Source organism: Cottoperca gobio, unplaced genomic scaffold (genome assembly GCF_900634415.1).
Source record: "Cottoperca gobio unplaced genomic scaffold, fCotGob3.1 fCotGob3_195arrow_ctg1, whole genome shotgun sequence".
Classification (NCBI taxonomy): domain Eukaryota; kingdom Metazoa; phylum Chordata; class Actinopteri; order Perciformes; family Bovichtidae; genus Cottoperca; species Cottoperca gobio.
The window spans coordinates 103,171-130,525 of NW_021166836.1; the positions used below are offsets into that span (position 1 = coordinate 103,171).

At 42.8% G+C, this 27,355-nt stretch overlaps 1 protein-coding gene across 1 annotated transcript in view; it reads left to right on the forward strand.

Moving 5' to 3' along the window:
- Positions 1 to 1,490: 1,490 nt before the first annotated feature.
- Positions 1,491 to 27,355, forward strand: part of LOC115004833 (AT-rich interactive domain-containing protein 3B-like) — a 34,130-nt gene continuing 8,265 nt past the window's right edge. The window contains exons 1-5 of the mRNA XM_029426535.1: positions 1,491 to 1,604; positions 2,204 to 2,452; positions 6,016 to 6,090; positions 6,752 to 6,824; positions 25,759 to 25,942. Coding sequence (XP_029282395.1) covers positions 1,491 to 1,604; positions 2,204 to 2,452; positions 6,016 to 6,090; positions 6,752 to 6,824; positions 25,759 to 25,942 — 695 coding nt within the window. The remainder of the gene's footprint in view (positions 1,605 to 2,203; positions 2,453 to 6,015; positions 6,091 to 6,751; positions 6,825 to 25,758; positions 25,943 to 27,355) is intronic.

Here is a 27,355-nt window from a genome sequence, read left to right on the forward strand (position 1 = left end):
GGATAGGTGTGGCTTTTACACTGCACAATTTGACAAGGATTTCCCATGGAAACCTTCACTGTGTTAGTCAAAGTTAGGGTGTCTTGTTGGAGGTGAAGGGGTTAGGTCACCCTGGGAGCTCTGATCCTGCCCTCATCTCAGTTTCTCTGGCGTTGGCTGTAGATGACGGAGGATGATGAGTATTGACGTGTGCTGTGAGATTGCATCCGGAGGGGGCTGGGGACTTCCCTGTGTTTGCACATCCAGGCCTATTGATTTGCCTCCTGTTCAATGGCTGTGGCCCAGGGACTGGGTCTGCAGTGTGGAGCTGTGCAGGGCGGCCACAGAGAGCCATGACAGTAGCTCAGAGTGGGAAGACAGGGGTTAGGGGTATAGCTCAGGGCTAACAGGGCTCTAATATGGCACGTGCCTCTCTTCATTAGGCCTTGTTTAGACTGCAGGCTTAAACTGACAGGCTGCAAAATAACAACTGTTTTAAGTCTACGTCAGATTTCATGTTTTTTCTGCCATCCCACCAGTTGGTCATCGACCCTGTAAACCATAGTATAGAAATGACCTACTTCACGTCACCGCTGCCTGACATCGTGTGCAGTTGGCTGCTGACCATTTTCAAACCATGTGTGGACATTTATTTGATCCAGTTTTTTTTTTTCCGTTCTTTCCAAAGTGAGTCCGACATAATTTATATTTCCGTAGCTCAATGGCTGCTCACTCAACCTCCTGCTGGAAGAGTGCCGGCAAATCACATGATGCTTTTATTAAGAACAAGCCTCTTCATCTAATAACAGCTCCACTATCAAATTGGAGAAGTGCTGTCAACATCCTGAGCAATCAATGTCATCCATCCCCCACTCCCCAAGCAGCAGCCATTAACCCTTCTTGCTCCGGCATGCCTGGCCTCACTAAAATGGTGGCTCTACTCGAGACATCTTTCTATAATGGCTGCGTAGAATTACCCCCAAGCTATGCATCGACATTCAAGTAGGAGTGAGTTGTGTAGTTTGTCCGGTGCAGATGGAGCGAAATGCAAAGAATGTCAACTTGTTGCACTGTATTGTACGACATTAATGTCACATGAAACTCAACCCAAGCGCATGGATTTCACTACTGGTGCGTTTCAAATTCAGAAGCCAAGTCTGAGAAATTACAAGAATACATAAAGCTGCACAAATTAATTTTATATCAACACTAGAAATATAGTAGAGGGTGACTAATAACCCATTTTTACAAACTCTGCAGTCATATTAAATAAGAATGTGTGAATATGAAGTGGTGACCTTCTCGGTAGGGCTGCAACTAGCACTTATTTTCATTTTCAATTATTTTCTTTATTAATAGATGAAAAAGTGTTTCCCAAAGCCCAAGATGACATTTAAGAAGCTGGAGTCTACACCTAGGCAACCCACATAAACCTCAGGAAGAACTTATTTTGGTTTGTTTGTCAATGTGTGTGACAGTCTAAACCCCCCCCCCCCCCTCCTCCCATGGCAATGACCGGCTACAGCTCACTTCTGGTCAACTACCTAATTCTTATCCCTGATTTGGCGCTGTGCCAGTCAGTCACGTACGGCCATAATGTGATTAGGCCACCCACCGCCTGGCCAGTAAACCTAACAGCATGAGAGAGACGGAGTGGAAACATGGGCTGCTTAAACATATGAAGGCTTCTGTTCATCCTACACACACACACACACACACACACACACACACAGACACACACACAGACACAAAAATCTATACTTCAGTTACAAAGGCACTTATAATACACATGGATAAACATAAAGGCTTTTAATTTGAAACAATTCAGAATTTTATCAGGCAAACCGAGCTTTGTACGCCCCCTTAATGAATGTAGGTAGGGTGTGGGAATTTCTTTTTTAGAGAAGTAATTTCTGGGTGGAGCGCTGGATGTGATGAAGGGGCTGAGGTGACTGATCATAAGGAGTGGTCCCAAAAACATCAGTATCCACTCTAACTTGACAAAAAAAACAACATAGTGTTAACATTCCTCAGCTGACCAAGGTCCCAATTCAAGAGCCAACATGTCTATTCACGGTTAACATGTTCCAATTACTGGGCTGTTTTTTAACCATCTAGAGAAGCAGACTTTTCCTACAGATGCAGCGGAACTTGTAGGAGTAATTACAAGTGACAGCAGAATTAAGACGCAATCACAAGGAATCCTTCATAGTTGTCCCAACAGTCCCAACAGTCCCAACAGTCCAACAGTCCCAACAGTCCAACAGTCCAACAGTCCCAACAGTTCCAACAGTCCCAACAGTCCAACAGTCCCAACAGTTCCAACAGTCCCAACAGTCCCAACAGTCCCAACAGTCCAACAGTCCAACAGTCCCAACAGTCCCAACAGTCCCAACAGTCCCAACAGTCCAACAGTCCAACAGTCCAACAGTCCCAACAGTCCCAACAGTCCCAACAGTCCCAACAGTCCCAAGTCTTTGAATTAATTCCTCTAAAATAATACATGTAGAAATGTATTTTAATCAATCTTTATTAAAGTTTTAAAAGTGCTAACTAGGACTGTATTAATCGTTTTTTCTTCCATTGCAATTTAAAATGTCACAATAATAGGTAACATCTATTTCTTTTCCCAAATGCCTCTGTCATTAACGTCACGCAGATCCGGGTGGGGGAAGCCACAACATGTGAGCAGCCCGGATGCTCAGATCAGATGAACTGTCTGTTAGTTAGCAACAACACTGGGACGTGTTTTATGTTACAATAAAAATTTGGGCAAAAATGGTCCCTAACGAAGTAGTCACAGGAAATGCCCAATTATTGCCAGACTTATTTTAATAGTTTGTTTTGTCGCCCCCAGTATTCTGGTTCCTGTAGTATAAAACAAAAACATAGATTAATCAATGTGTCTAGAAAAGAATCGACAGATTAAACGATAATGAACATATTTGTTAGTTGCAACACTATTGTGTGCAGATGGTTTCTGGGAGAGTAATCTATGGCAGCGTGAGGATATCAAGATAATGCATTTTATAATTATCACATTCTACATTTTGTCCTAATCTTCCACCTGTACCTCAGATTTGTTTGCATCATGCGATTTGTACTGAACAAGGATTAAAGATTTGGACCTTGTAACTGTAATGACTGCACCAACATGAAATGTGTGTTATACATGATCAGTGAGAGTTGTGAATGACATACTCTACATCTGGATGAGGATGGAGCAGGAATACAGAAGTCTGACACAGAGGGGACAGAGGTGTTCTGTCACTTTAGACCTTTGTTCTCGTGGATGTCAGGAACACCTTGACCCCTGTGCTCCCATAACGGAGTCCCTCAGGGAGACATTATTGTATATGTGTGTAGGTGTGCATATGATTTGTGTTCACCTCACAAACACAAGGCCAGTAAAGCAGAAGCTATCGCCTTTTCCTTACATCCAATTCAGGTGAGCTGGGAGTGATGTATTGTGTTGAAGTGCTCATAGAAATAATTGACTTTGGAAAAGTGTCAGAGAAATCTGTTGAATTATAGAATATAAGTAATCATCAGTGTGTCCTGTATCTACACACACACACACACACACACACACACACACACACACACACACACACACACACACACACACACACACACACACACACACAGGTCATACTGTTGTTGCAAATATTCTGAATACTATTTGATTTTAAGAGCTTTTAGAGTTTTATCAGCCGAGACACTCGCACAGGTTTATCTAACTATTATTAAGAACTGGTATTTGTATTATTCTGTACATTGGAGTGGGACTTCAGTGCACATAACTTGCTACCAAGCTGAATAATGATGTTTCCAATAGTAGCTTTATGGCTCCTTGTTTGGTGACCGCCAGTGAGATTACATTGTCGACCTCTGGGTCGTTGAATAGGGAACATTCAGCGTGTATAAAAGGTGCTGAATGCAAAGTTTTTTCATGCATAAGCAAGCATGTGAGATTATGCATGACTGCAATCTGAATTATCTTCTTTTATAATCATTTATAATGGTTAAAGGTTAACAGAGGTGGTCAAATTGTGTGCAAAGGTCTATAAGGCCGCCAAATGTACTATACTGTATATTTAACTTCACATGACCAAACTGTTGTAATCTCTGTCACACACTATAGCTAATGTAAATTAACAGCTAAATGCATTTGCGATGATAAATAAGATGTGTTTGTAGACAAATTTTCAACACAAGATATCTGCTGTGTGATACAAACATTGCTTTTTTTGAAAATTCATAGAACTCTCACTTTAGAGAGAATACAATCTACTGGAACGTCTTCTGTACATTTGAACATTGGACTTCAAATAGATTCTGTTGATCGGTACAAACAATCGTCCACTATCTTGATAATTGATTAATCGTTAAAGTAATTGCTGTTTTCAGCCTCAAATAAGAGATATTTCCTGCCTTTCTCTGTTTTATATCATATTAAAGTGAATATCTTTTGGGTTTTGGACAAAACAAGACATTTTAATGACATCGCCTTGGACTTTGAGAAAGTGGCGTCGACAGTTTTCACAATTTTTTAAAATATTTTATAAACCAAATGACCCTGAGTTTCCCTCCTTTTTAGATTAATAAAGGTTTATCTTATCTGATCAATCACAGATTAATCAATAATCATTAGTTGCAGCTTTAACTTGAAATATAGTTTTTCGATGCTGGAAATGTAACATTCTGGAAGTAAAGTCATCATTCATTCAGACTAGTTTACAATATGTCACATTTATTGATGTTGTCAATACAAAGGTTAGTTTTAATGTGTAAGAGGGCTGTCAGCTGTGCCCAACTCTCCCCTGAAACGTACCATTGCAGCGGGTTTAACAAGTTGATGGCTGATGAGTATTTGTTTAGTGAGAATGAATGTTGACAAGCGTTGCATGTACAGAGAGTGAGAGGGTGAAAATGACTTGCTCTCAGGGGCCTTGACAACCTTTGCCCTCCCGGCTCTTGTTTCAGGCCTTGTAATTGCCACTGACCAATGGGCTCCCGTTTGAAACTAGACCCTGGGCTGCAGCTATTAACGTCCCCCTCCAAACGGATCTTGTTTTGATTCCTGATGCTTTTATAGGTTTTGTCTTTAAGAGACATTCCTGGTCGGCACATACCATGCACCCCTTTCAGCCCCTATTTTCCTTTCCTTCCCGTCTTGTGGGGCCATCGCACCCCCTCCTCCCTGCACTCACAAACATACACACAGCCATGGGTAACCACAGCCTTTGTAAATGTGTGTGTGTGTGTGTGTGTGTGTGTGTATGCACTAGGGCTACTGACCAGCCCACCTTCCCCTGGCCCCTCCTGACAGCCAGCTACACTCCATGAACTTGGCCACCCGTCACAGCTGCGTTAAGATTGAAGGATGGGGGGCCCTTGTATCCAGCTGGGTCGGAAGACATGGGTGGGGGCAGGGCAGGGCAGGCCCAGATGCAGATGGTTTAGGTCAAATGGAGATGTTTGAGGATGAAGGGGGAGGGGGACACAGGAGCTCAGGGGCACAATAACTCCAGAGGTTTCTCCTCCAACCTCTGTAAAAATGCCTACTTGGAGTTTGAGTATATTTAGTTTTCATGTGTTTGTGTTGCAGAACGTTGCTAGTTGCTGTTAGCAGCTTCGAGTTGCCATGACAAACATTTGGACCTACAGTCGGTGTCAACCTGGTGGGATCCTTGCAGCTAGAAATCGAATGAACACATTTTAGCAAAAACGTTGGAGGTTAAAGTCCATTCTTAAGAATTACAAATGTGCAGCTACATCAGTGGTGGAAGCAGGCAACATCTCCGGTTTATATCCACCCAGGGACCTTGTTGCTTCTCTCACTCTCCACATGTTTCCTGCCTCCATCTCTGCTTTCACAATTAAATAAAGGTCAAATACCAAAAGCGTAATCTTAATATGAAATGATTGTTTTACTTTTGAAAGACTCGCCACTGCAGACTGGATCTGTTGGTGTTTGTAACAACTTCCTGTTTGTTCACAACCTCATCTGTTTTTCTTTCTTCTCCGTTGTAGAATGGGAGCGCGGGCTGGGCAGATGAGGCTGACAGTAGCAGAGGAAGAGGAGAGGCCTCCAGAGACTTTGCTAAGGTAAGCGTTTGAACACTGTGATTACCGGGTGGGTTCAATTATTAAACAAACAAAAGGGCTTTGCACCAATTACATAATAACATTCATTCTCTGGTGGAAATTGTGACCTTTTGAAACATTCTTACAATGCAGAGCTATAAATGTCTCCATGGCACGATGCACCGTTTGATGTTGCCTCACCTCTTCTGTTAAAAGTTGCACTTGAGCACACCACAAAGATAACAGCTAACGGTCAGCTGGCCGTTGACATGCATGTATGTTCTGTTCCTATGTGATAGGAAATAACCAGTCAGTATTTGTACTGCAGAAGGGAACAAAACAAACTGGCCGACAATCTAATCAAAGAGCACAAGATAGAGATTATGTCTGATAAATATTTTGCAATTGGAAGCTCTTTCTCCGCCTTGCAATGAATGACATTATCAGCCTGTGGTTTTATTTTAGAGAAGAAAAGAAAGGCCAGAGGCAAACAAATAAACTGCACAATTAACTAGCCTGAATAGCCACACAGCTCCACTTCCAGTGACAATTTGCTGACGACTACTCGAGCCAACAGTGCCAGACACACAGCAAGAACTACAGGTGGCTGTTGGCGACATGCAGCAGCCAACTGACAAGTTGGTGCACCGTGGCCCTAATGAGCTTCTGTTTTCTCTTTCAGCTGTATGAACTGGATAATGACCCCAAGAGGAAGGAGTTTTTGGATGACCTCTTCACCTTCATGCAGAAAAGAGGTAAGAGTACTGAAATCCACATTATATTAAGCAGCAGCAGCTGCTTTTCCACTTTAGCTCTCCATAGCAGAGATTTTATTTTCTTGGGTCAGATCCAGCAGTTTGTCATTAACTTAAACATCAGAGGTTGAGTTGGGATGCAAGTGAGATTCTTATACATTTTTTAAGTGCATTATTTGTACAAACATGATTCTCTAAGAAGCATGTTATAGTTTGGTGAAAATGGAGTTGTTGTTGTTGAAGCGTATGTATGTGTAGACCTGAGGTCCAAAACTGAAACCTAATGGTGGGTCACGAGAAAACCCCTCTTGATTTTATTGTATTGTTAAGTTGCAAAATGATACGAGCATAATAAATAATAAGGGATCCTACATATTATAACGCATATAACAGCAATTTATATTGTTTGATTTCCTTTTTTTCTTCACTAGAAACATCTGGCGGGCCAAATCGAACCTTATGGTTTTGTCACTCTGGGCAGCCTTAGTGTAGACACATATGATTCTGTAACGAGGCATGTACAGCGTTTTAAAACCTAAAGAGTTGCCACAAATGCAACATTGGTTGGAGTTAATTTCCCTCTCTCTGCCTGTGTGTGTATAAAAGCGAATACCACATGACTTCCATCTCTGAAGAGTCATTTCCTGTCTCAGTGTGAGAAGAGGTTGCTATTTTCTTTTTTACAGAGCATCTGGAGTTTCACTACAGATTAATTGGTGTTCGGCCGACAGCAAAATCACTTTATTTGTTAGTTGTTAGAGCCCATATAAATTTAGCACGGATAAAAGTATACTTATAGTAGTTATTTCTTTCTTCTTGTGGCTTTGGTGTGCCAAATGTAATTACATGTCTTATGGTTGTCAAGTGTGCCATGTCACTGATCAGCTCAAAACAACATGCTGTAACTCTCACTGGCTAAGAAATCCTTTACTAATTCCTCTCCCCAGAGTAAAGTCTTTAAGGGGTCAGCAGGTGAGATCTGCTCCTGTTGATCCTGTGGTTCTGCAGTACCCGAGCCAAGAGGATCTGGCACTGGACTAACTTATTTAGTCGGCCAACAGCCGGGGAGGCTCAGCTGCTTTGGCACTGCTTGCAAGACTCCTCTGACCAGGGAAGCTAATGCACTTAGGCTTCTATCAGACAAATCTGTTGCCAAGTAAGTTACATGGCTTGAGCAAAACCTCCCAAGGTGAATCACAATGTTATTACAGTGGTGCATACTTTACATTATGTTTTGGCAGGCTATGATGGGTGATGATGGTCTGTGACCGTGTGTGTGGTTCATACTTCATTATGTTTTGTCACAGGCTATGATGGGTGATACGATATGTATGGGAGTGTGTATGTGATTCATAGTTTGTTTTGTCAGACTTTGACAGATGATGATGGTGCGCAAATTTGCGTAGATAGGTCCAATGTGCAGCAACGTGCACGTGTGTACTTGAAACGCGGATGTCGACGAGCTCACATTCGCGAGAGAAGCAGCTTCTGAATGTCTGGTCTGGTCTTTGCACCCGGGGGTCTTGTTTGGAGGTTGATGAATTAAGCTGAGTCAAAGAGAGGAAGAGAGGGAGGGACAGGGTCTGTCAGGGCCCTGTTAGCATCTCTGTCCAGTGGCAGACACTGGGAGTGGTTGGCTGACCCTTTACTCACGCTGGTCAGACGGAGAAATCCATCAAGATCACTAAAATGCCACCTGACAGCAGATAACTGGCTCATTACATTACAAGTCACATTATTTCCACTAACTTTGCATTTACTCAAGACAAATAAAGAAAAAGGGTTAAGTCCGTCTCTTTTATTGTCGAATCCATTCCTGTGTTTTGCTTTTTTAAATGTTATTTCTTTGTCTTTATTTATGCAGAGTGACCTTATGATTTATGATTACCTTATTTAAGATTGTTTGTTCACTTATCAAAGCTGAAAATGTTACATTTCCTAACAACATGTAAAGTAATTCCAATATGTTTTAATGCCATTTAAAAATGTTGATATCGTGAGTCGTAATAATTTTCATATCGTCCCATGATTGACGAATTATGACATTAATTAAAAAAGAAACAAAACATGTAAACGTTGTAAAAACTGTCCCACCTCAAAGCAAAGACAACTAAACACTGATGCAATTAGAACTTGTCATTCAGATTTAGCTGAATTACTGTGAGTGCAACTGGAATCGTCTTGCATGGATCATGTTTCTGTATCATCATCATTACACGGGACCAGTAGTGAGGGTCAGTGGCCGACAACAGTTGTAACACATATTACCTTGTCTCCAGTGTGCTCATCTATAATACACCAGTGTGAGGCAAAGGGGGAAAGAATATGTGAGAGAAGTGTTTTCATTTCAGGGAAGTGACATTCACATAATTATAACTGGAAAGGTGAACATTGCGCTGTGCTTCAATTATAGATGCACAATATGACGGGAACATACAGTTTACGTGATGTGCAGGTTGGTAGGGTATAATTTCAGCCACTCTGGAGTGAGTTCTTCACTCCTCCCTGAAGACGAGAGGCACTTGGCTGACCTCTTCTGTCTCTCAAACCTGAATCTTAATCACAGGGAACAAATTGCTTGGTTGGACTCGGTTTTTGCTGATAGTGCCAAGAGTATAAGAGATGGTAGAGCAAGCCATGCTAAGCCCTTGTTAATGGCACCCTTTAATTACTGGGCAATTACTCCTTCTTCCATTTCACTTCCTTGATATGGGGTCAAGATTAATGCACTCTTTTCTTTTCTAAATGAAAGAGCACTTATAAAGCCTTTCTAATTCAACGCCACTCTGCGGACAGGCGGTGATATGGGAAAAATACCAGCCTCTTTTATTTGACTGATCTTAGGAGCAGAATGCTTAAAAGATGCCACCTCATTCAGTGAAGCAGAGTGTTTGGAGGGAGACAAATGGTGAAGTGCTTTTCCCACCCCATAGTGGGGGCCTCCAGGCCTTGAGAGGAAAGCAACAGCGGAAGGAAAACTTACGAGGGATTCCCATTTCCTGCCTCTGCGCTTAAAAACAGGCGTGTGTGTGTGTGTGTGTGTGTGTGTGTGAGTGTGTGTGAGTGTTAATGGTTGAGGAATTTTAGCAGCTGTCCTAAAGCCTGTCTGTGTGTAAAGGGGCCCAGTGATGGGCTCTGCATCACAGACATGGCAGAAGACACACAAATAAATCCTCTCCACCTTTACTTCTTCGGCTCCTTTTTCTTCGCTGACTTCTCCAACATTTATTGCTGGGGCCCGTTGGCGTTCACCATTGACCTGCGATACTATTAGTCGCTCGTACTTTTAAAGAAGAAGCCTCATTCCACTGGAGAGCTTCCCGTCATTTGCTGCAGATAGAAACATCAGCTAATGGCCTGACCTGTAAATGTAATGTAGATGTACTCGGCTCGTCATGTTGGACGAGTATAGGTGGAGGATGTTGGCCTTCATGATTTACACCGACACTGTTCATCATATCCATTACAGGTTGTAGCTGTTTCACGCCCACCGAGGGCGCAGAAAAAAGCTTTGACGCCATTAACTACCTCAACAGTTTCGATTTAGCAGATGGGTGAATGTTTGTTTTGGCTTGACACCCGGCCACTTTCTCATTCGGGATGGGGGTTTGGGGCAGAAGGTAGGGTTGTGAAGAGGTAATCGGGGGGGGGGGGGGGCAGTGGGTGAGGATGCGGGAGCTACGGGCGAGCAATAAAGTGAAAAAAATAAAAACAGGAAGAAAATAAAAGAGTGATGCAGCCAACTGCCTGTCAGCGCTGTCCACTTGAGATGATTAATGGCCACAGGCTGTGATGGACAGAGCCAGAGAGAGAGGCTCCTGTTCAATGAACTCACCAGTCAAGAAGGGAGGGGGGGGTTTTTTACGGGGGGGTAAAAACAAGTGTTTTCACTCCTTCTAGTCCAGCAAGAAAACCCCACACAAAGCGTCCAACGAAGGCTAGATCCATCCCAGTGTGACACTCTTAATGACAAGTGTAGATTCAGCTTAGCAGGGACCACATGGTGCTCTATCGCTGCTTTAGAGTTATTTCAGGGGGGAAATCCCTCCGTAGTGGAATTAGGTCTGTTAATAGTAATAAAGTGGTAAGCCGGACTTGTCATTGCCATTAAGTTGTAGGAGTTTTGATGGGGCTGGAGAAAGTACAGAATTAGAGAGTAAGAAGGAAGCGATAACGATTATAATGACGATGTCTCATTAAGCTGCAACTCCACAGTTAAACCTGCTGACAGTATCTCTGCTCTGTTTGTCCCTTAAATCTTAAGTAGCCGTGTTTCCATTCAATCGCCAAATGGCAAATAAACTCGTCTCCAGCGTAGTGTTGTCAGAAGTTGGCGGTAACAAAGTAGAAGAAGAAGAATTTGCTGAGCGGAAACAAAACAAGTCGGCTTGGTCATCTAACCCATGCACAAGAGGTAAATGGAGAGTGCTCTGCAGGAATTTGTTTGAATTGTTCTTTCAGGTCAGATAGTACTGGACATGTTTCATGCTGTCCGGACGCACGTTATGGGAATATCCGAGAAGACGCAGGCAGCCAACAACGGCTAATAAGTCATGCGATACTTCCAAATGTGCATAGAAATACGTGGATGGAAACATTATTACTGTGGCTACCAGTAATGTGTAAAGGTTCCTCATATCAAAATACAAGTCAATATTTTAGTGTCATTTTGTCCTCAATCTTACTTTTCCTTTTACTGAAATACATTTGAATAAACGCTAACATTTTTAGTTTACGTAGATGTAAATGTAGACATTTGAAAAACATGATTTGCGTCAAAAAAGAAATCACACCGCTCACGCTCTTCCAAAATGTTACGTTCTAATTAAGCTGGATAATGTTTTGGTGCGGGAAGAGTGGCCTCCCAGCAGGACAGTTCCCTAACTATAACCCTGAAACCGAGAGCTCTGTCCACACCAATTACACCATGAATGGGCTCTGGGGGATCCATGTATGCATTATATTACTCCCCCGGTCAGCCTCACACTGGCCCTTGTAACAGGCGGGCCCTCTGTACAAACACCACACTACAATAGGAACATTCTCTGGCTCTTTGATATGGCCTCATTTTCCTTTTAGTTAACACCCCACAACTTCTGGAAAGTGGCAGCACCTGGTCGGTTTAACAACAAAGACACTGGGTATTGTGAGCACATTTGTCCATTTTGGATAGTGTTGGATTGCGGGTGAAACCTTTTTCATTTGGGGTCGACCTTCTGAACCTCGACTTCGCTGGACAACTATCACACAATTAATGTCATAGTTTTTATCTGCAATTGGGTGCAACTTCTTCCGACTGGTTTCTGCACTCTGACTCATTTAAAGATGCAATTCTCATAATGGGTGCTGTTTTCAAGACCCAAGAGGAACGTTTTACTGAGAATGACCCATAAAATGTAGTTAGGAAATGACATTTTGTCCTCTTGTCTTTCTTTCTCTCTCCATCCCCTTCCTTTGCCCCCACCCCATTCTCCTTCCCCCTCTGTTTATTGTGCTACAGTTACAACCACTGAAACTTGATAACACCATGGGGGATAGGGGCGGAGGGCCGCACTGTGGCCTGCTTGGTGAGGCTGGGGGGGGGAGGACGGGGTTGGATTAAGGGGCCTCCTGTCCTTCACGGGATGATTAATGATCTCCCAAAAAAAGTGGGGGGCCAACCTTTTTGATAGGCCAACGCTGACGGACAGCAGACAAGGGAGTGACCGTCGCGTGTCCGTATGTGTGAAAAGGGAGAAAAGAGAGGATGAAGGATGAATGGGGCAGACAGGGAAACCACAGTAGGAGACGAGGACAGACGGGTGACAGAGGGGAGGTTAAAGGAGGCATCGGCCAGCTTGTGTAGAAACAAGGCCATGCTCTTTCATTTCCCTTTGAAAGCACTTAGTCAGTGGGCTGAAACTGACCGAGCTCACCGACCAGACAGAAGGATAATCAGGCGAACGTAGGAGAAGACCAGCGCTGGTAGCAAAGGGCTCCTACTCTCAGGAAAGGGTGGGGACGCAAATGATACACAGATTCCAACCACTGCTTTCTAATCATTTCTCCAAGACAGACTCTAAAGGAAGAGGCAGAACTATTCTTATTGGACACATCCTCCACTGCATTTGTGATCAAAGATTCTGCGGTTACCGTGTTGATCTATGCGAGGGCTGAGATTATCTTTGGTAGACTCCACCCGCTGGCTGGCAAATTACAGCCCAGCCTTTAGGGAGTACATCTACGGTGGATACGCTCTTCTCTTCCTTCAAAACAAAAGGAAACCGTAGTTTCCCTGATGTTTTGTGTGTGTGTGGGTGGTTTGGAAGATGTTAGATTAGAATCTTAAGGCTTTTTATTTTTTGTTTCTTACCAACCAACAACTCTTTGTGTCTCTTCCTTTCTCCTCATCCCAACCCCCAACCCCCAACCCGCACCACCTCCCTGTTATTTCCTCCTGTCATTTAGCCAGAGGATTGCCACTGCGCTGTCCATCTTTAATTACGACCATACTGTACAGGGATTTGAGTCTCTAAGCTGCAGAGCTGGGAGATTCGTATTCACTATGCTCATAAGTAACTGAGCAGGGAAGCGGACGAGTGCAGCGGATTCATGCTTCCCAGCGAAGTCATCGTTCAGGGTAAAAATAACACGGGCTCCTCGGATCCATGCACCTTCAGTGGATTATAAAAACCCTGAAAACCAAATGTGGCAATGAAATACTATTATTATATTTCCACAAAAGTAGTGTGACGGGGCCAGTCAGTTAAACACAAGCTGTTTTATGAAGAGGTATTCCAACACCAAGGAAATGTGGCTAAAACTCTTTCCCCCAAAATGAACCTTTAAAAAGACATGATATGAAAACTGATATTTAAACTATTCCTGCTCGTAATGCCTGATGGTAAATAATTATAAAAGCAATGTATACAAGATAAGGACTAAACAAGAAAAGCATTTTGTATTCCCACAAAATCTAATCTGATTTGGAAATACAGTTTCCTTAGTCATTCATGTGAAATATTAATAATGTTCTTGTGGGGGCTTTGTTAAGCTGTTCCCACGTGAAGCTCTCCTGTGATCAACAAATTCCCCAAACTTCTGCTATCTCTGCATATCTGGGGGTCTTGCTTCTCCATCTGTGTCCTGTGTGTGCTCTTAAAGCAATGCTTCCTGGCCTCCACACCCATGTGATGGATGGTATGAAACACATTACAGCCCCCAGAGGAGCCCTACACCAGTACAATAGCCCTGAGCTCACTTCCAGTGCAGCTCTGCAGCAGGGTTGCATAAGCCACACAGTAACGGAGATCTGAGGGGAAAGGGGCCTAATGGAAAACAAGATGCTTGATTTAAGGGAAGAAATGGACATGAAACACACGGCTGCCAAATGTTATTGTTGGGAGACACGATTAGATAAATGTAATGGTCAGTTAACAAGTTACGATAGATGTGTGCAAAGATGAGTTTTCATGTGGTAATATACAGAATGCCACCAACCCTTTAATATTAAGTGTTTTAAATGTACTTAGTCACTAAGAAGGCTTTTTTTGTATTGTTTGTAACTTAGGAATTATATTCTGCTCTGCTTCTGACCTCATCTGAAGTCAGTAATAGCATCAGCTGAATCCTTGAAAGGCAAATGTCTTTTTGTCTTTTTGTCATGGATTCCAAAAGCCTAAAAGTAATTAGCATTGATGGGAGTCGAGATTTCTAAGATGAGTGCACAACCCCCCCACAATCACTTTGCCTGTTTCAACATGTTCCTCGTTCTCTTCGGCTTATAGCAGCTGATGTCTCCCGTATTGATCAGCGGTGTTGGGCCCCAAACGGGACTCGTCAGCTGATGTCTGTATCCGGGTGTCCATTGATTGAAGCGGTTAGCTGTGTTGTAAAGCTCCAAGGGAGAGGGACACCCTCAATGTTGCACCTGCCAGTGAAGACATCACTGCCACCTAGTTACCCTTTAAAGCAGGGGTCATCCACTACATTTAGAAGAGACACTGTGGGGGCCGGAAATTAAGAATGTTTAAAGATTTTTTTAAATTTAGGTCTAATTAGCCATTTTCATTTTTTTATATTTTCACTTTCTTACAATTAAATGTGATTTTTTGTGTAAACAGACTCCTTAAAAAACATGGCGAAATCCATAATGATGACTAGATACGTAACAAGAAAATAGTCTAAGACCTCCGCCAAGCAGGCGAGAGTAAAATATGTAATTGCAGAATGCAGTCCTATAATTCCTGAGCTGCAGCTTGTGCTCGTTTATTAAAGGCTCTTTGACCTTAAGTTCTATGTGGTTACATCTACACAGCAATAAACACTCCTATAGCTTTAGATCTTACGGTGCACGGTCTGACTGCAGCAGGAGCCGGCCGGTCTTTGTTTCGCTTCGCTAATTGACACGTTCGGGTGATGATGTCATAAAGTAAATATTTGAAGTGTATGCACCGACATCAGTTGAACAATCTCGACGTACAGTTGGACACAAATCATCTGCTACAGCACTGACGCTTCTACAGCTGATAGACACTTTATAATTTCTGCTAGCAAACAGCCAGACGTTAACGGACTATCCTGAGCGCTAAGCAGCAGCAGGAGGAGCAGGTTTTACTGGATAAATGAGACTTGGATTATACTGCAGGAGTTGCGTGAGTTTGTAAACGTTTTGGTATATTGTATATGTATATTGGTTACGTTATTGTTAATTGGGCCCCCATTTACTTCGAGACATCAAGACTTTCCTCCGTTTTTTTAAATTCTTCGTTCACTGTGGAGTGAAAATGCAGGGTGAATAATTGATAGACATTATGCGGGGGAGGGATTCCTTTAAACCAGCAGTGTCTGACCAGGGCACTGTCCCCATTGTTGGCCACAGATGACCTCATTGTCACTGAAGAATAATATATTTCTCTCTGCTCTTTTGTGTCTTCCACAGCCTCTCTCTTCTTGTCTATTCTGCTCTTTTAACACTTCCTTGTTCCTTTTATTTGGTCTAAATGTTGCTCTTGCCGGCGTTGTCTGTCTCAGATTAGTTTTACCTGAGTTTCAAGCAACTGGAGTGGAACAAGTGGAGCCTAACCTCTAGAATCTACGGTTGATGCCAAAACCCCTCCCTCTATTATGCGTACAACATGCCATTGTCATGTTGCTGTGACATATACATTCTTGACATTTCTGCAAAGATCAGAGATGGCAGTTACAAGGCCTAGCTATTGGGTTACTTTTCTCTCACTTGATCTTTCAGTCAGATGTAAATATAGAGCAGAGGTCATCCACTATATTTGACTAAGATGTTTAAATTGTGAAGCAAAAAGGCATTTACTCTAGTGCATGTTTTCTTCTTGAGGGTTTATTATTTAGTGTTTGATATCTGCATCAAATTAAAACAACACAAGATGCTCGTACACACAGCAGAATGTGGTAGTCAATAGTAATAATAAGATACATTTTGTATTCAAGTTGAGTTTTAGAGTTCGTCAGTAGGTCAACTTGTGAAAAGAAAACAATTTTTATTGACCTTTTCCTAACTGAGTGTAACTCACAATACGGGCCTGTATCATCAGTGTTTACAACCACGGCACATGTCAACAGACATTTTACACCCCCCCCACACACTGTACATGTCCTAGCCTTCATCTGCTGTTTGCCCTTGTATCTAAAGCTTACATTTAATTTAGCCAAATGTATTCAGACACCATTACAGCTTGTTACAACCAGTTCATACAAGAAGAGGAGATCAGGTGGCGAGATAATAAAGGACAACACTCAATCATTTTTGAATGTATTTACTAATATTGACCAAATTATGTCTGTAGCACTTTGGTAGATATTTCCACCCAAGTTCCTTTTATATCGTTGTTCGAGTTCAGAAAGTATTGAAAACTATAAAGGCACTCTGAGAGCGCAGAGCTCCGTCAGGGCTGATGGTGCATTCACATGCCCAGTGATTCCAATCCGCTCCCAAGTGTAACGTGTTCTTCTTTGGCCCATGCTACATGTTTCCACCAAGTTTCACTTAAATAGTGTCAGTAGTTGTTCCATAATCCTGCTGCCAGACAGACAAACAGACCGAGCAGAAAGCATAATCTCCTTGGCGGAAGTAAAATAAATACAGAATACCTTATCAACACGAGCTACGCAACATGTTTAACAACACCAAACCAGGATCGTGCAATGAGGTTAGAGAAATGTTCTTTATATGTGCAAGTCTCATGCTTAAGCAATACAACAGGTTTATGTGGTTGCTGTAGTTTGTGTGGAGGCGTACAGCGTACAGGGCTAGGCACATTAAGTTATTAGAAGAACCCACCCTCCTAACTTCAAGCTTTGAAATCAATCCCTCATCGCAGGTTTGTACAATGCAACATATAACACACTCAAAGCACCGGCCTCTGGCTAGTGCTTTGCAAATTCATCAGCCACCTGCACAATTTCACCGGTCAACTAGATGTTAATGGAAGACAAACATTCCCAGATAGTGGTTTGTTACTTTCAAATATGGCTGCTGGATGGAGCAACTAGACCATGACGAGGAGAAACAACCTGAAGCACTAATGGTTGCATGCATACGCAGGCGGGTGCTGACGGGGTTTCATTTCTCCTGCACCATCAAATGTTTATGCATTTCTTTAATTATTTGTATTTAGAGAGTTTTTTTATGAAATTGTAGCATTTCACATCCTGGAACTTGCATTGCTTGCATTATATATATCATTTTATAGTGTTTTCTCCACTAGCCTAGGCTACAGATTATTGCATCAATCATTTTGCTTTATTAACGTCTCATGAGCTACTTCTTAAAGGGATTTTTGGTAATGGAATCGTTTCAGCTCTAAGTGACCTATTTCTCTTATTGTATAAAGACATTCTGGGAAATCCCAATGTGTCCCCTCTATTTCTGAGAACCTTCAGAAATTGAAAGAGTAACACCCTGAATAACCACGCACCATAAGAGACACCATCCGTCCATCCGTTCATTCATCCATCTCTCTGTCAGCTCCATATCAACCGGTGTTGATTGGGGTCCAGTCAGTTGATCTGCTGGGTCTCTGGGGATCGAGGGATACTTAGGTTACAGTTGAAGAGGCCATCTCACTTTCCGCGCCATCCAACCTTTTCAATCCCCCTCCCCCCTCTATTTCACCAGGTGACCCATCTTCATGACCCACAGAGAAGGTGTCATGTTTCTCTCGCTTTTTCTTCCACTCTCTTTCTCTCTGTTCCTCCCTCTAATTCAGCTCAGAGATGCTTCGCTGACAAAAGAATAAGGCTGGCCAGTTAACGGTACACTGCATCAGACGTGTCGGTGCAAAGATTTACCTCCAAATTGCACCCCAACAAACTTCTAATCATGTAATTCAAGTTCTAATAGTGTCATTATTTGTAGTCTTGACAGCCGCCCCAGTGTGTGAACAGCACCCGGTGAGATTTACAGCTCCTGGCTGTTGTTTGGAGCCTCGCCAGGTTTGTGATGTGTTACACCACAGTGTGCAGAAGACAGCTCCGTCTGCTCACTGTAATAATTCTTACTGAGAAGCTACCCGAGTAAATATAGCTTCAAGTCACTTATCCATCATTGAAGGTTTCCCCTTGTCCCCCGTAGTATTTCTTCTTCTTCTTGAGACGGAAGGGAAACCGACGGTTGTTGTGGTATTTGATCTTTCTAAAATATCTGAATCTGAAATGTGTCTATTGCATGTGTGAGACCGAGCAAGGAGTTTGATCCTTTATCTGATCAATAAAGGGACGTGAAGTGTGCTCATGTGGAAAAGCCCATGATGTTTTTGAGCTGATCGGACATGTACAGCTGCTGTTGTCACATATTTGCACAGAAGGAGAATACACAGTACTTTGCTTTGTGTTGTCCTTACATGTGTTAATCCCTTTATTGCACTGGTGTTGGTTTAGTCAGTCACATTGTAACACAGACTTTAAGTTTCTGTCGATGCATACGTGTGGCTTCGCTGGACTGTTATTATTTCTCTTTCCTGTCTTGCCGCTCTCCCCTTGTGTGTGTCTGTCTCTCTGCCGTTCTGCTTCTGTCAATTCACATTAATTGCACTTTATTGACACGACAGGAATGAAACCTATGTAACCTTCGGTATAGAGCATATCGACCCACAATGTTGTATTATAGACTTTATTAGACAACTGTCCCTCTCTATCTGCGTCTCTATCAGCTGTGGCTTTAGCTTCATGCTTAGAATAGCGATGTATCTATAGTGTAACGTTACATTGAACTTCCCTTATGTGGAGGGTACATATCTTAACACTTGATATGAATTGGTCCGTAATGCAAGTGGTGGCTCTGCCTGGACTAAAGATAGCAAATTCCATACACTCAAGGCTTTTTTACCTTTTATGTCCCTGACCGTGCATTAAAAATAAAACAAACATGCCCCAGCAGAGCAGGGTCCTGACAATATGCTGCTGGCCCGACGTACGAACATATAAACTAAACAGCCAGGGGCTGCCCGACATAAAGTAAACACCTAGCATGTGGAGTCCAGACACTTGTCTCTCCTGTCAGTGTCTCACTGTCCCGTGTTAATGAAGGGTTTGCTCTGTTCTGTTCTGACAGAATTCATGAATTGGAACCGTGGGTGAAAAACACAGCACTTGGGGTCGTTTAACAATACCATCAGTAATACTCACTGGTGCAGCTCATGCCTTCACATAATATCTCATCTCATCTTACTGAGGACGCTTTCACAGACATAATGTACACTACCCGGAGGAGCTGTGTGTGAAAAAGCAACAGACCGGACATCAATCTGACTTTGCTCCTGCGTGTTGATGGCGTTTCTCTCGCGGCTGGCACAAAACAGGAAGAAAACTAAAAAGACGGCATCGAAAATATCTCTCTAGACAGACGGCGAGATTCTGTCAGTGAGGACCGACGCTGACGTTGTAGAACAAATTCAAGGAACATCAAGAGACGGCTACGTGACCGCAGTGTGGTCCGCGGCATGGCGTGCCCCCTACGCGCTCTACGCAGGCGCCACCCCTCTCCTAAACCAAACACAGTATTTCCAGTAAGTGAGAATGATTCCGACACGGACAATCTCCGTTTGTGTGAAAGGGAAACTCCTGATAATGTCCAGACCTGATTCTCCAGACATTTTCCGGCGTTCATATGAGAATCCAGTAAGCAAAGTGAATGTACTTAAATCAGACTGAGGGACGTCTGATACAGAGCTGCCACGGTCGCATTAGTGAAAAATAATCAACTATTTTGATGGACTATCAGTAAAGTAAGTTTTCTCGCAGAATTCAAAACAAGACATTTGAAAGCATCACCTGGACTTTGGACTTTGACAAACTGGGATGGACATTTTTCACAATTGTCTAACCTTTTAATAAACCAAACAATTAATGGATTTAATCTAGAAAAGAATCTGCAGATTAATGGTTAATGCAGCTTCAGTCTGACGTGCAGAGAGTGAGATGCAGCCCTGGTGGGTCTCGGTGGTGGAGGTTGGGAGGAGGAAGGTGTGGGTGCTCTGAAAGGGCCAGGGGCTGTTTGTGTTGGCTGACACCTTCTTTACAGCAGTAATCCAGTCTTTCTCCAGCTGGCTAGTTACGGCCCCTCCCCCTTCCATTCTCCTTCCCTCCGTCCAGCCTTCCTTCCTTCCCTTTAAAAGGCAGCAAAAATATCTCTCTGTATCCCTCCTCTTTTCTCTTTTTCACACTTTGTTGTTTATATTTATCTCTATTAACCTCCCTCTATTGTCTCACCCCCCCTGCTCTGTTGTTCTGTCTTACATCCTCTTTACATATATTCACGTCACTACTCCAAAAATGGAATAATCGCCAAATTGATCACCAGAATTATACCAACCAAAGAGCAGGAGATGGTTTCCTTCTCTCTCGCTCTCCTTTTCTCTTCCCTGATCATCTGTAGCTGTTAGTGAAACCTCACACCAGCCAATGCACATTCAGTAAAAAATTCATTTCCTGTGTGTTGTTCTCTGGAAGGCTGTCGCTCTGTCACTTAATTATTTAAAAAATGCCCATCATGTGAAGTCAGCGATCTGTAATTTACCACTACTGGCGCCACGGGCACACAATTGATTTATTATAGAGGCCCTTTAATGTGAACAGCTGTTTCCTACTAAAAAATAGGTCAGGGGTCAGATAAAATGACCTTGTTCTTTTTTTTCTTCTTTCTCCTATTGAGATGGAAAGCTGGATGTGAGTTGGGAAATGTTAATGTTTGAATCAGACGGACAGTCGCTCTGTCTGTTTGATATCCTGAACGCATGGAGCCAGTGTAAGTGATTATTACACATTGTGTATGATCTGATCAATGTGTGCAGCCTGGGAAACGATGGCTAAAAGGCTTTTTACTTGATTACATGTTTTACTGTAGAATTGAGTTTGCACAAACGTGTTTTATTATCATTGTGTTGAGTTAATGGGGAGATTTATTTTCCCTTAGTGTAAATGCTGTAAATGATTTCTTCCCTGCTGGGAAATCATCACGGGCATGACATTTATCAAACATATTGATTATCTTCACGAGACACAAGCTTATATCAAACTCCAAGTCTTGTGGCTGAACGGCCTCCTCGGTCCGACTCTATCTATACCTCCTATCATTTGAAGTCTAGCCGTTTGAAGACGAGCCGTGTGGCTCTTGTGTTCACTGTGGAAGTTGGAGGAAGGACTTAGGGAGTGGTTCAGGGGCCCTCAGCACTTCCCACCAGAGTGACCTCTGACCCCTGGTGCCATTAATCACTAGGCTCCTGATGGCCCTGTCCCTGGGGGAAAATCAGTTCGGGGCAAAGGATGATGGGAGGTGAAGCCTGCAGCCAATTACAGATTGGCTCAGAGCAGCCGAGTGGACAAATCAGGGCTTTACAGAGAGATGAAACGCCCAATAGTTTGCCTACTTCAGCCCTGCGTGGCCTAATGGCATGAAGGGGGCTCATACCATTGCTGATCATGGTGTCTCGCGTCTCCTCTAAGGAAAAAATGAGCATTAAGGTTGAAACGGGAACAATTCTAACAGCGGAGCATAGTTAAAGGACTGTGAGGCAGCGATCAAAAGAAATGTTTTGGACTGGTCTAATTAAGCCCGTTAGAGCTAAATGTCTCCAGGGTTGGAAACGGAGCAGATGTTGGACACCAAAGGCCGGCTCTCAAATTAGGAAACTCTCTGGCTAACAGCCCAAGTGTTGCTAATGTGATTTTTGGTCAATTACGGTATTGTCAATGGTGCTTTCCCAGCACTTTCATATCAGGTCGATAGGGCTGCAACGAACAATAAGTTTCAGTATAGATTAATCTGACGATTTCGTTTGGTAATCGTTTGGTCTATAAAATGTCAGAAAATAGTGAAAGATGTCCATCCCTGTTGTTCTGTCAATCCAAAACCCAAAGATATTCACTTTAAAAACAGCAATTTCTGACATTTTTGCATGAAAAATAACGATAATCGATTATCCAAAAAGGTTTGCGATTATTTTTCTGTTGATTGAATAATCATTGTATCTCTAATCATTGTGGTCCGGCCATGTTGAAATGTGACCTGGCTGATGATCAAGTGTTCACTAATTAATGATGTTCTACGTTTCAACCACCAGATATATAGATAGCTACTCAGTACACACACACACACACACTCACACACACTCACACACACACTCACACTCACACACACACACACACACACTCACACATACTCTCACACACACACACACACTCTCACACACACACACACTCACACTCACACACACACACACTCACACTCACACTCTCACTCACACTCACACTCACACACACACACACTCACACTCTCACACACACACACACACTCTCACACACACACACTCACACACACTCACACTCACACTCACACTCCACTCACACTCACACTCTCACTCACACTCACACACACACACACACACACACACACACACACACACACACACACTTCTCGGCTTGCTTTTTGTATGTGTGTGCCCTGAAAGTAGTTCCTTGTGAACATTAAATGTGATGTGGTTTGACAGCAGACGCTGATAAAGGCGTGAATTAAAGCCTAACTAACTGCTGGCCTGTCACTCTGGGGCCACTGCTGTTGTGTCTCATTTGTTGTGCTCTCATTGTTAACGTCCGGGCCAGTATGAAAACATGGCTTCCTGCTGACCTGCACTTTAATTCACACATCAATAACCCCTGGCTGATCTCTGACCCCTCCAGTTGTACTAATTGTTTGATGCAGGATTGATGTCCAACGCTGCATTAAATAAGTGACGCGGCGCCGGCAGCAAAGCATTCCTGGCTGCGTGTTCTGTGGCCGGCTGCCCAGAGATGTAGTGCCATCTACATTCAGTTTACTGCTCCACCTCAGAATAAAGTAAACCTTCTTTTTCCATCTGATAGGAATTTGATAGAAATGCGCAAAATCTCCTGGAGAACAGAACCTTTTTAAAATGAATTGTTTATTTTAATATGACTTATTTAAACTCCTGGATATTGTTAGCTTGGTTGCAACTGATTTTGACTGATTTCCACGTATGTGATAACTAAATGGGAACACAGCTGCTGTTTAACAGTAGAGCTGCAACTCAAGGTTATTTTCATTATCAATTCATTTGCAGATTATTTTCTAGATTAATCGTTTGGTCTATGAAATGTTAGAAAATAGTGAAACATGTCCATCCCAGTTTCTCAAAGTCTTTAAATGTCTTGATTTGTCAGTTCAAAACCCAAAGATATTCTGATCGTTGCAGCTGTATTTAACAGGGACATTTAATATAACAAGCGTTCCTCTCCTTGTCCTCTTTCACACGGCTCTTCCAAACGATCTGTAAAGGAAGCTGCCGTCTTGGCAAAGGCTCTCTTGTTTTGCTCAGTGTTAATTGGCTCTGGAGATAAGATGGCTATTTTCCCAGAACAGCATTTTCTGCAGCTTTAACGAGCTAAACATTATTAACCCCAGACAATATGCTTTGAGAGACAGGGTTTACAAGTATGTTTAGAGGTTTATATGTTTATTGCTTCATTACGTACAGCAGTACCATTTAATACAATGTTTATATTTTAAGCTACGTGACTGAAGGTGGACACAGTTAAGTTAACAAAGGACTGCATTAGATGTTAAAGGTTAGAGGCTGTATTTCTGCTCTTCATGTGCGATCCTGGCTGACTGAAATGACTTGCTGTGTTTGAATGTAGAAACCCTGGCAGTAGGTTCTCTATAGCCTGCAACCCTCTAAAAACCTCTCTCACATCCCATTGTTGCAACGTTAACATGAAGAATGAGGAAACTGTGGTGCCAAACAATGATTGTTCAATATCGCAGCCTCATCGACTTTCCCAACCCCCATGTAGAGAACCTCTGCTCTATAATGTCACGTTATAATAACAGGTTATATCTCTCAACATACCCAAACACAGGTACTGCCTTTGTCTTTTAGAAATCTGCTTCCAGACACACTTTGAGAAGGATCTTTAGTGAACACAGCGTCAGAAGAAGCTTTAGTATCAACACCTTTAACATCACAGCCAATATAAATAGGGGTATGAAGCTTTTGGTATCGCAAAATTCAATTCAAAAACGATTCCCGATTCAAAATTGACTCTGGACAAACATTTCTTTATGCTAAACCTGAGAAATAAACACTTTTTTACACACAATTCTCAGTGATTTCAAGAATAACAAGTTCAAGTTATACAACACATCTAAATGCTGCCTCACATCAATACAATCGGTCGGCGTATCACTCAGAAACTTTCTTTAAATGTTGTGTAGGATTACTGTGCATCAGCAGCAATATATGGTTTCCTATTTTAGACAGAGAAATAGATTTGTGGACGTTGTGAATGGATTCAGAATCTTAGATGATAAGAAACTTGATTCTTATATTTTCCCCCCACCCCTAAATATTCAGTAGTGCACTCAGCATGTCAGAGTGCACTGACTGTGCTGCCACACGTATGTCCATGTGTTCACTTAGGCCCTTTGCACATGGCTTAAAGACATGTTGCTAACTTAAGAAAATGCATCGGGGCTAATCTTCATGGCCCGATCACACTGCTATTTCACAAAGTCATTAAAGAGTCCGATGGCAGGAGCAGCCTGTGAAGGGGCTGAAGGATTGGCTGGCATTAGCTGCGAGGACAAATCTGTGCGACTCCCCTGCGCTGGTCCCGTCAGCACTAACCGCAGAGGAGTGTGGATTTACTCAGTACAATCCTCTAAATGAGCTTCATTATACTGGCCTATCCAGGAGCCCCCCACCCACCGCTGCCCATGGATTAGCAAGTCGTCACAATCCCCAGTCCCCTCCTCCCACTTCATGTTTACACTGTTGCACATTGCACTTTTTGATTCAGTTGCATTACTGCGAGCCAGCCCCTCCTCCATCGGTGTCTCCCCCCCCCCACCTCCTACTCCCCACGCGCTCCCTGCAAGCCTCACTGCAGATAAGCTGTTGACAAGATTAATGCATCTGTATCAAAAGTCTAGAGCCGCTTTGCTTTGTGTTGTTTGTGAATCCCCTTTTCCAGGTCAAGCCAGATTGCCTTAACTGGGCTAATATGTTTTCAAGTCAAATTTAGCAGGTGTGCAGGCAACAGGCCTGACACCGTGTCCCACCAGCATCCGGACAGCACGCGGATCAGAGTCTAGAGGTCTAAAACTATTGGTGGTGGATGAGTTGATGCATAATTTAGAATTCATCCTGCGCTGTAATTTTCACTGTAGCAGCTTTAAATGTATTTTCTGTGTTAGGTGCCAATATGTCTGAGCAGGGACGCACACAAAAGAAATTGCCGGCATTATGGGCTCCACTCCCGTTGGGATTGTCCATGTTAAAAATGCATGCACATGTGATACATGCACTTTGAAATGCATTTGTTCTGCAGCACGAAGCTATGTGGATTCAGATGTATGATTTATATACTCTATTGATTTATTTTATGGTGTTCCTGTCTTCCATAGGAACTCCAGTCAATCGCATCCCCATTATGGCCAAGCAGGTCCTGGATCTGTATATGCTGTACAAGCTGGTGACGGAGAAGGGAGGCCTGGTGGAGGTTATCAACAAAAAGATCTGGAGAGAAATCACTAAGGGACTCAACCTGCCTACCTCCATCACCAGTGCAGCTTTCACTCTGCGCACACAGTAAGTCTTTCACATACGTGTCACGAGAACCAATTCACTTCACTAACAAGTCGATGCCAAATTTCTAAAAACGTAGCTGGTTTTAACAGCACCGTATGTAGCGTTCCCATTACTGCCCCCGCTGTTAACTCGCTATCTACGCGTAAAGGGGACTCGTCCAATTTCTCCCCCTGACAATGCTACATCGTGAACAACCAATCCATGTTGAAATCGGCGGGTTTAAGCTAGTTAACCCTGTTAGCTGTTAGCGTTAGCTGTTAGCATTAGCTGTGAGCAGTCGGCAGCAGCACAGTCCTGTTTGGCTAAATAACTGAGCTAACATTAGCGTCCATTGAGTTTCATTATGATGCGTTCAAGCTGTGTTTAGTAAAAAAAATAGTTTTGGGCAATTATAACATTATCATGATGTGCTCAAATGTAATATTGTAAAATGTTGTTTTTGGTGAAAAACTTGAATAAATACAAATGTTTTAACAGAAATATAAAATTGTGACCTGTAGAAACCAGGATGCTAACGGTAATAACGAATAACATGTTGATGTACATGGGATTTATTGTTTTATTTTAGTTTCTTACTGTGGCATCAGAATTTCACCGGTATTTATATCGACTACAAAGTTCTTGGTATCCTGACACCCTTATCTGTGTCACAAAACAACCAGCAAAATGCATTTAAGTGGCTGTAGTAGTCAGCCAATGAGCAGTCTAATGTTAATCTCATGTAAACTCTAATTTAATTTACGGGAACTAAATAAAGAATCCAAGGTGTGTCTGACTTCTCCACTAGAAACAAGCACCTTCCTTATCCCGTGTGTGTGTGTGTGTGTGTGTGTGTGTGTGTGTGTGTGTGTGTGTGTGTGTGGTATTAGAGTGTGTGTTTGTATGCGCTGGGATGTCAATAATAACCTGTGTGTGTTTATACAAACCCTCCACCAGGCCGCCTTCCCTCTTCACATCCAATCCCTCCGTCCATTACATCACACATAGCCCCCATTGATTCCCAAAGATTTATTGAACTGATTTGGGTCAGAGTTCACGATGACTAAGGTGGGGTTTGACTGACAGATTGCACTCCAAGCCGCTACTAAAACGCTCTTGCTATCTGGATGGAAACCCTTCCGTAGATTTAACACCTCTTTATCCTGTCCACTATCAGGGTGCCCTAATGAACCTTTATGTATTTTTAATGTTATGTGTACTGTTGCTCTATCTAATGGACGCTGCTCTTAGCCTCTTATTGATCTGCTATTCCACCATTATGCAGTCAGCATGGCCGAGGCTGTATGTTGATCTTACCGAAATGCTCTTATGGGATGTAGAAAATACCAGAGCTGTGACTGTGCATACTTGTAGAGCCCCTGTGATGTCATCGCGCTATACGCAGCATGCAAAGCACGTTCTTGCACAATTGTC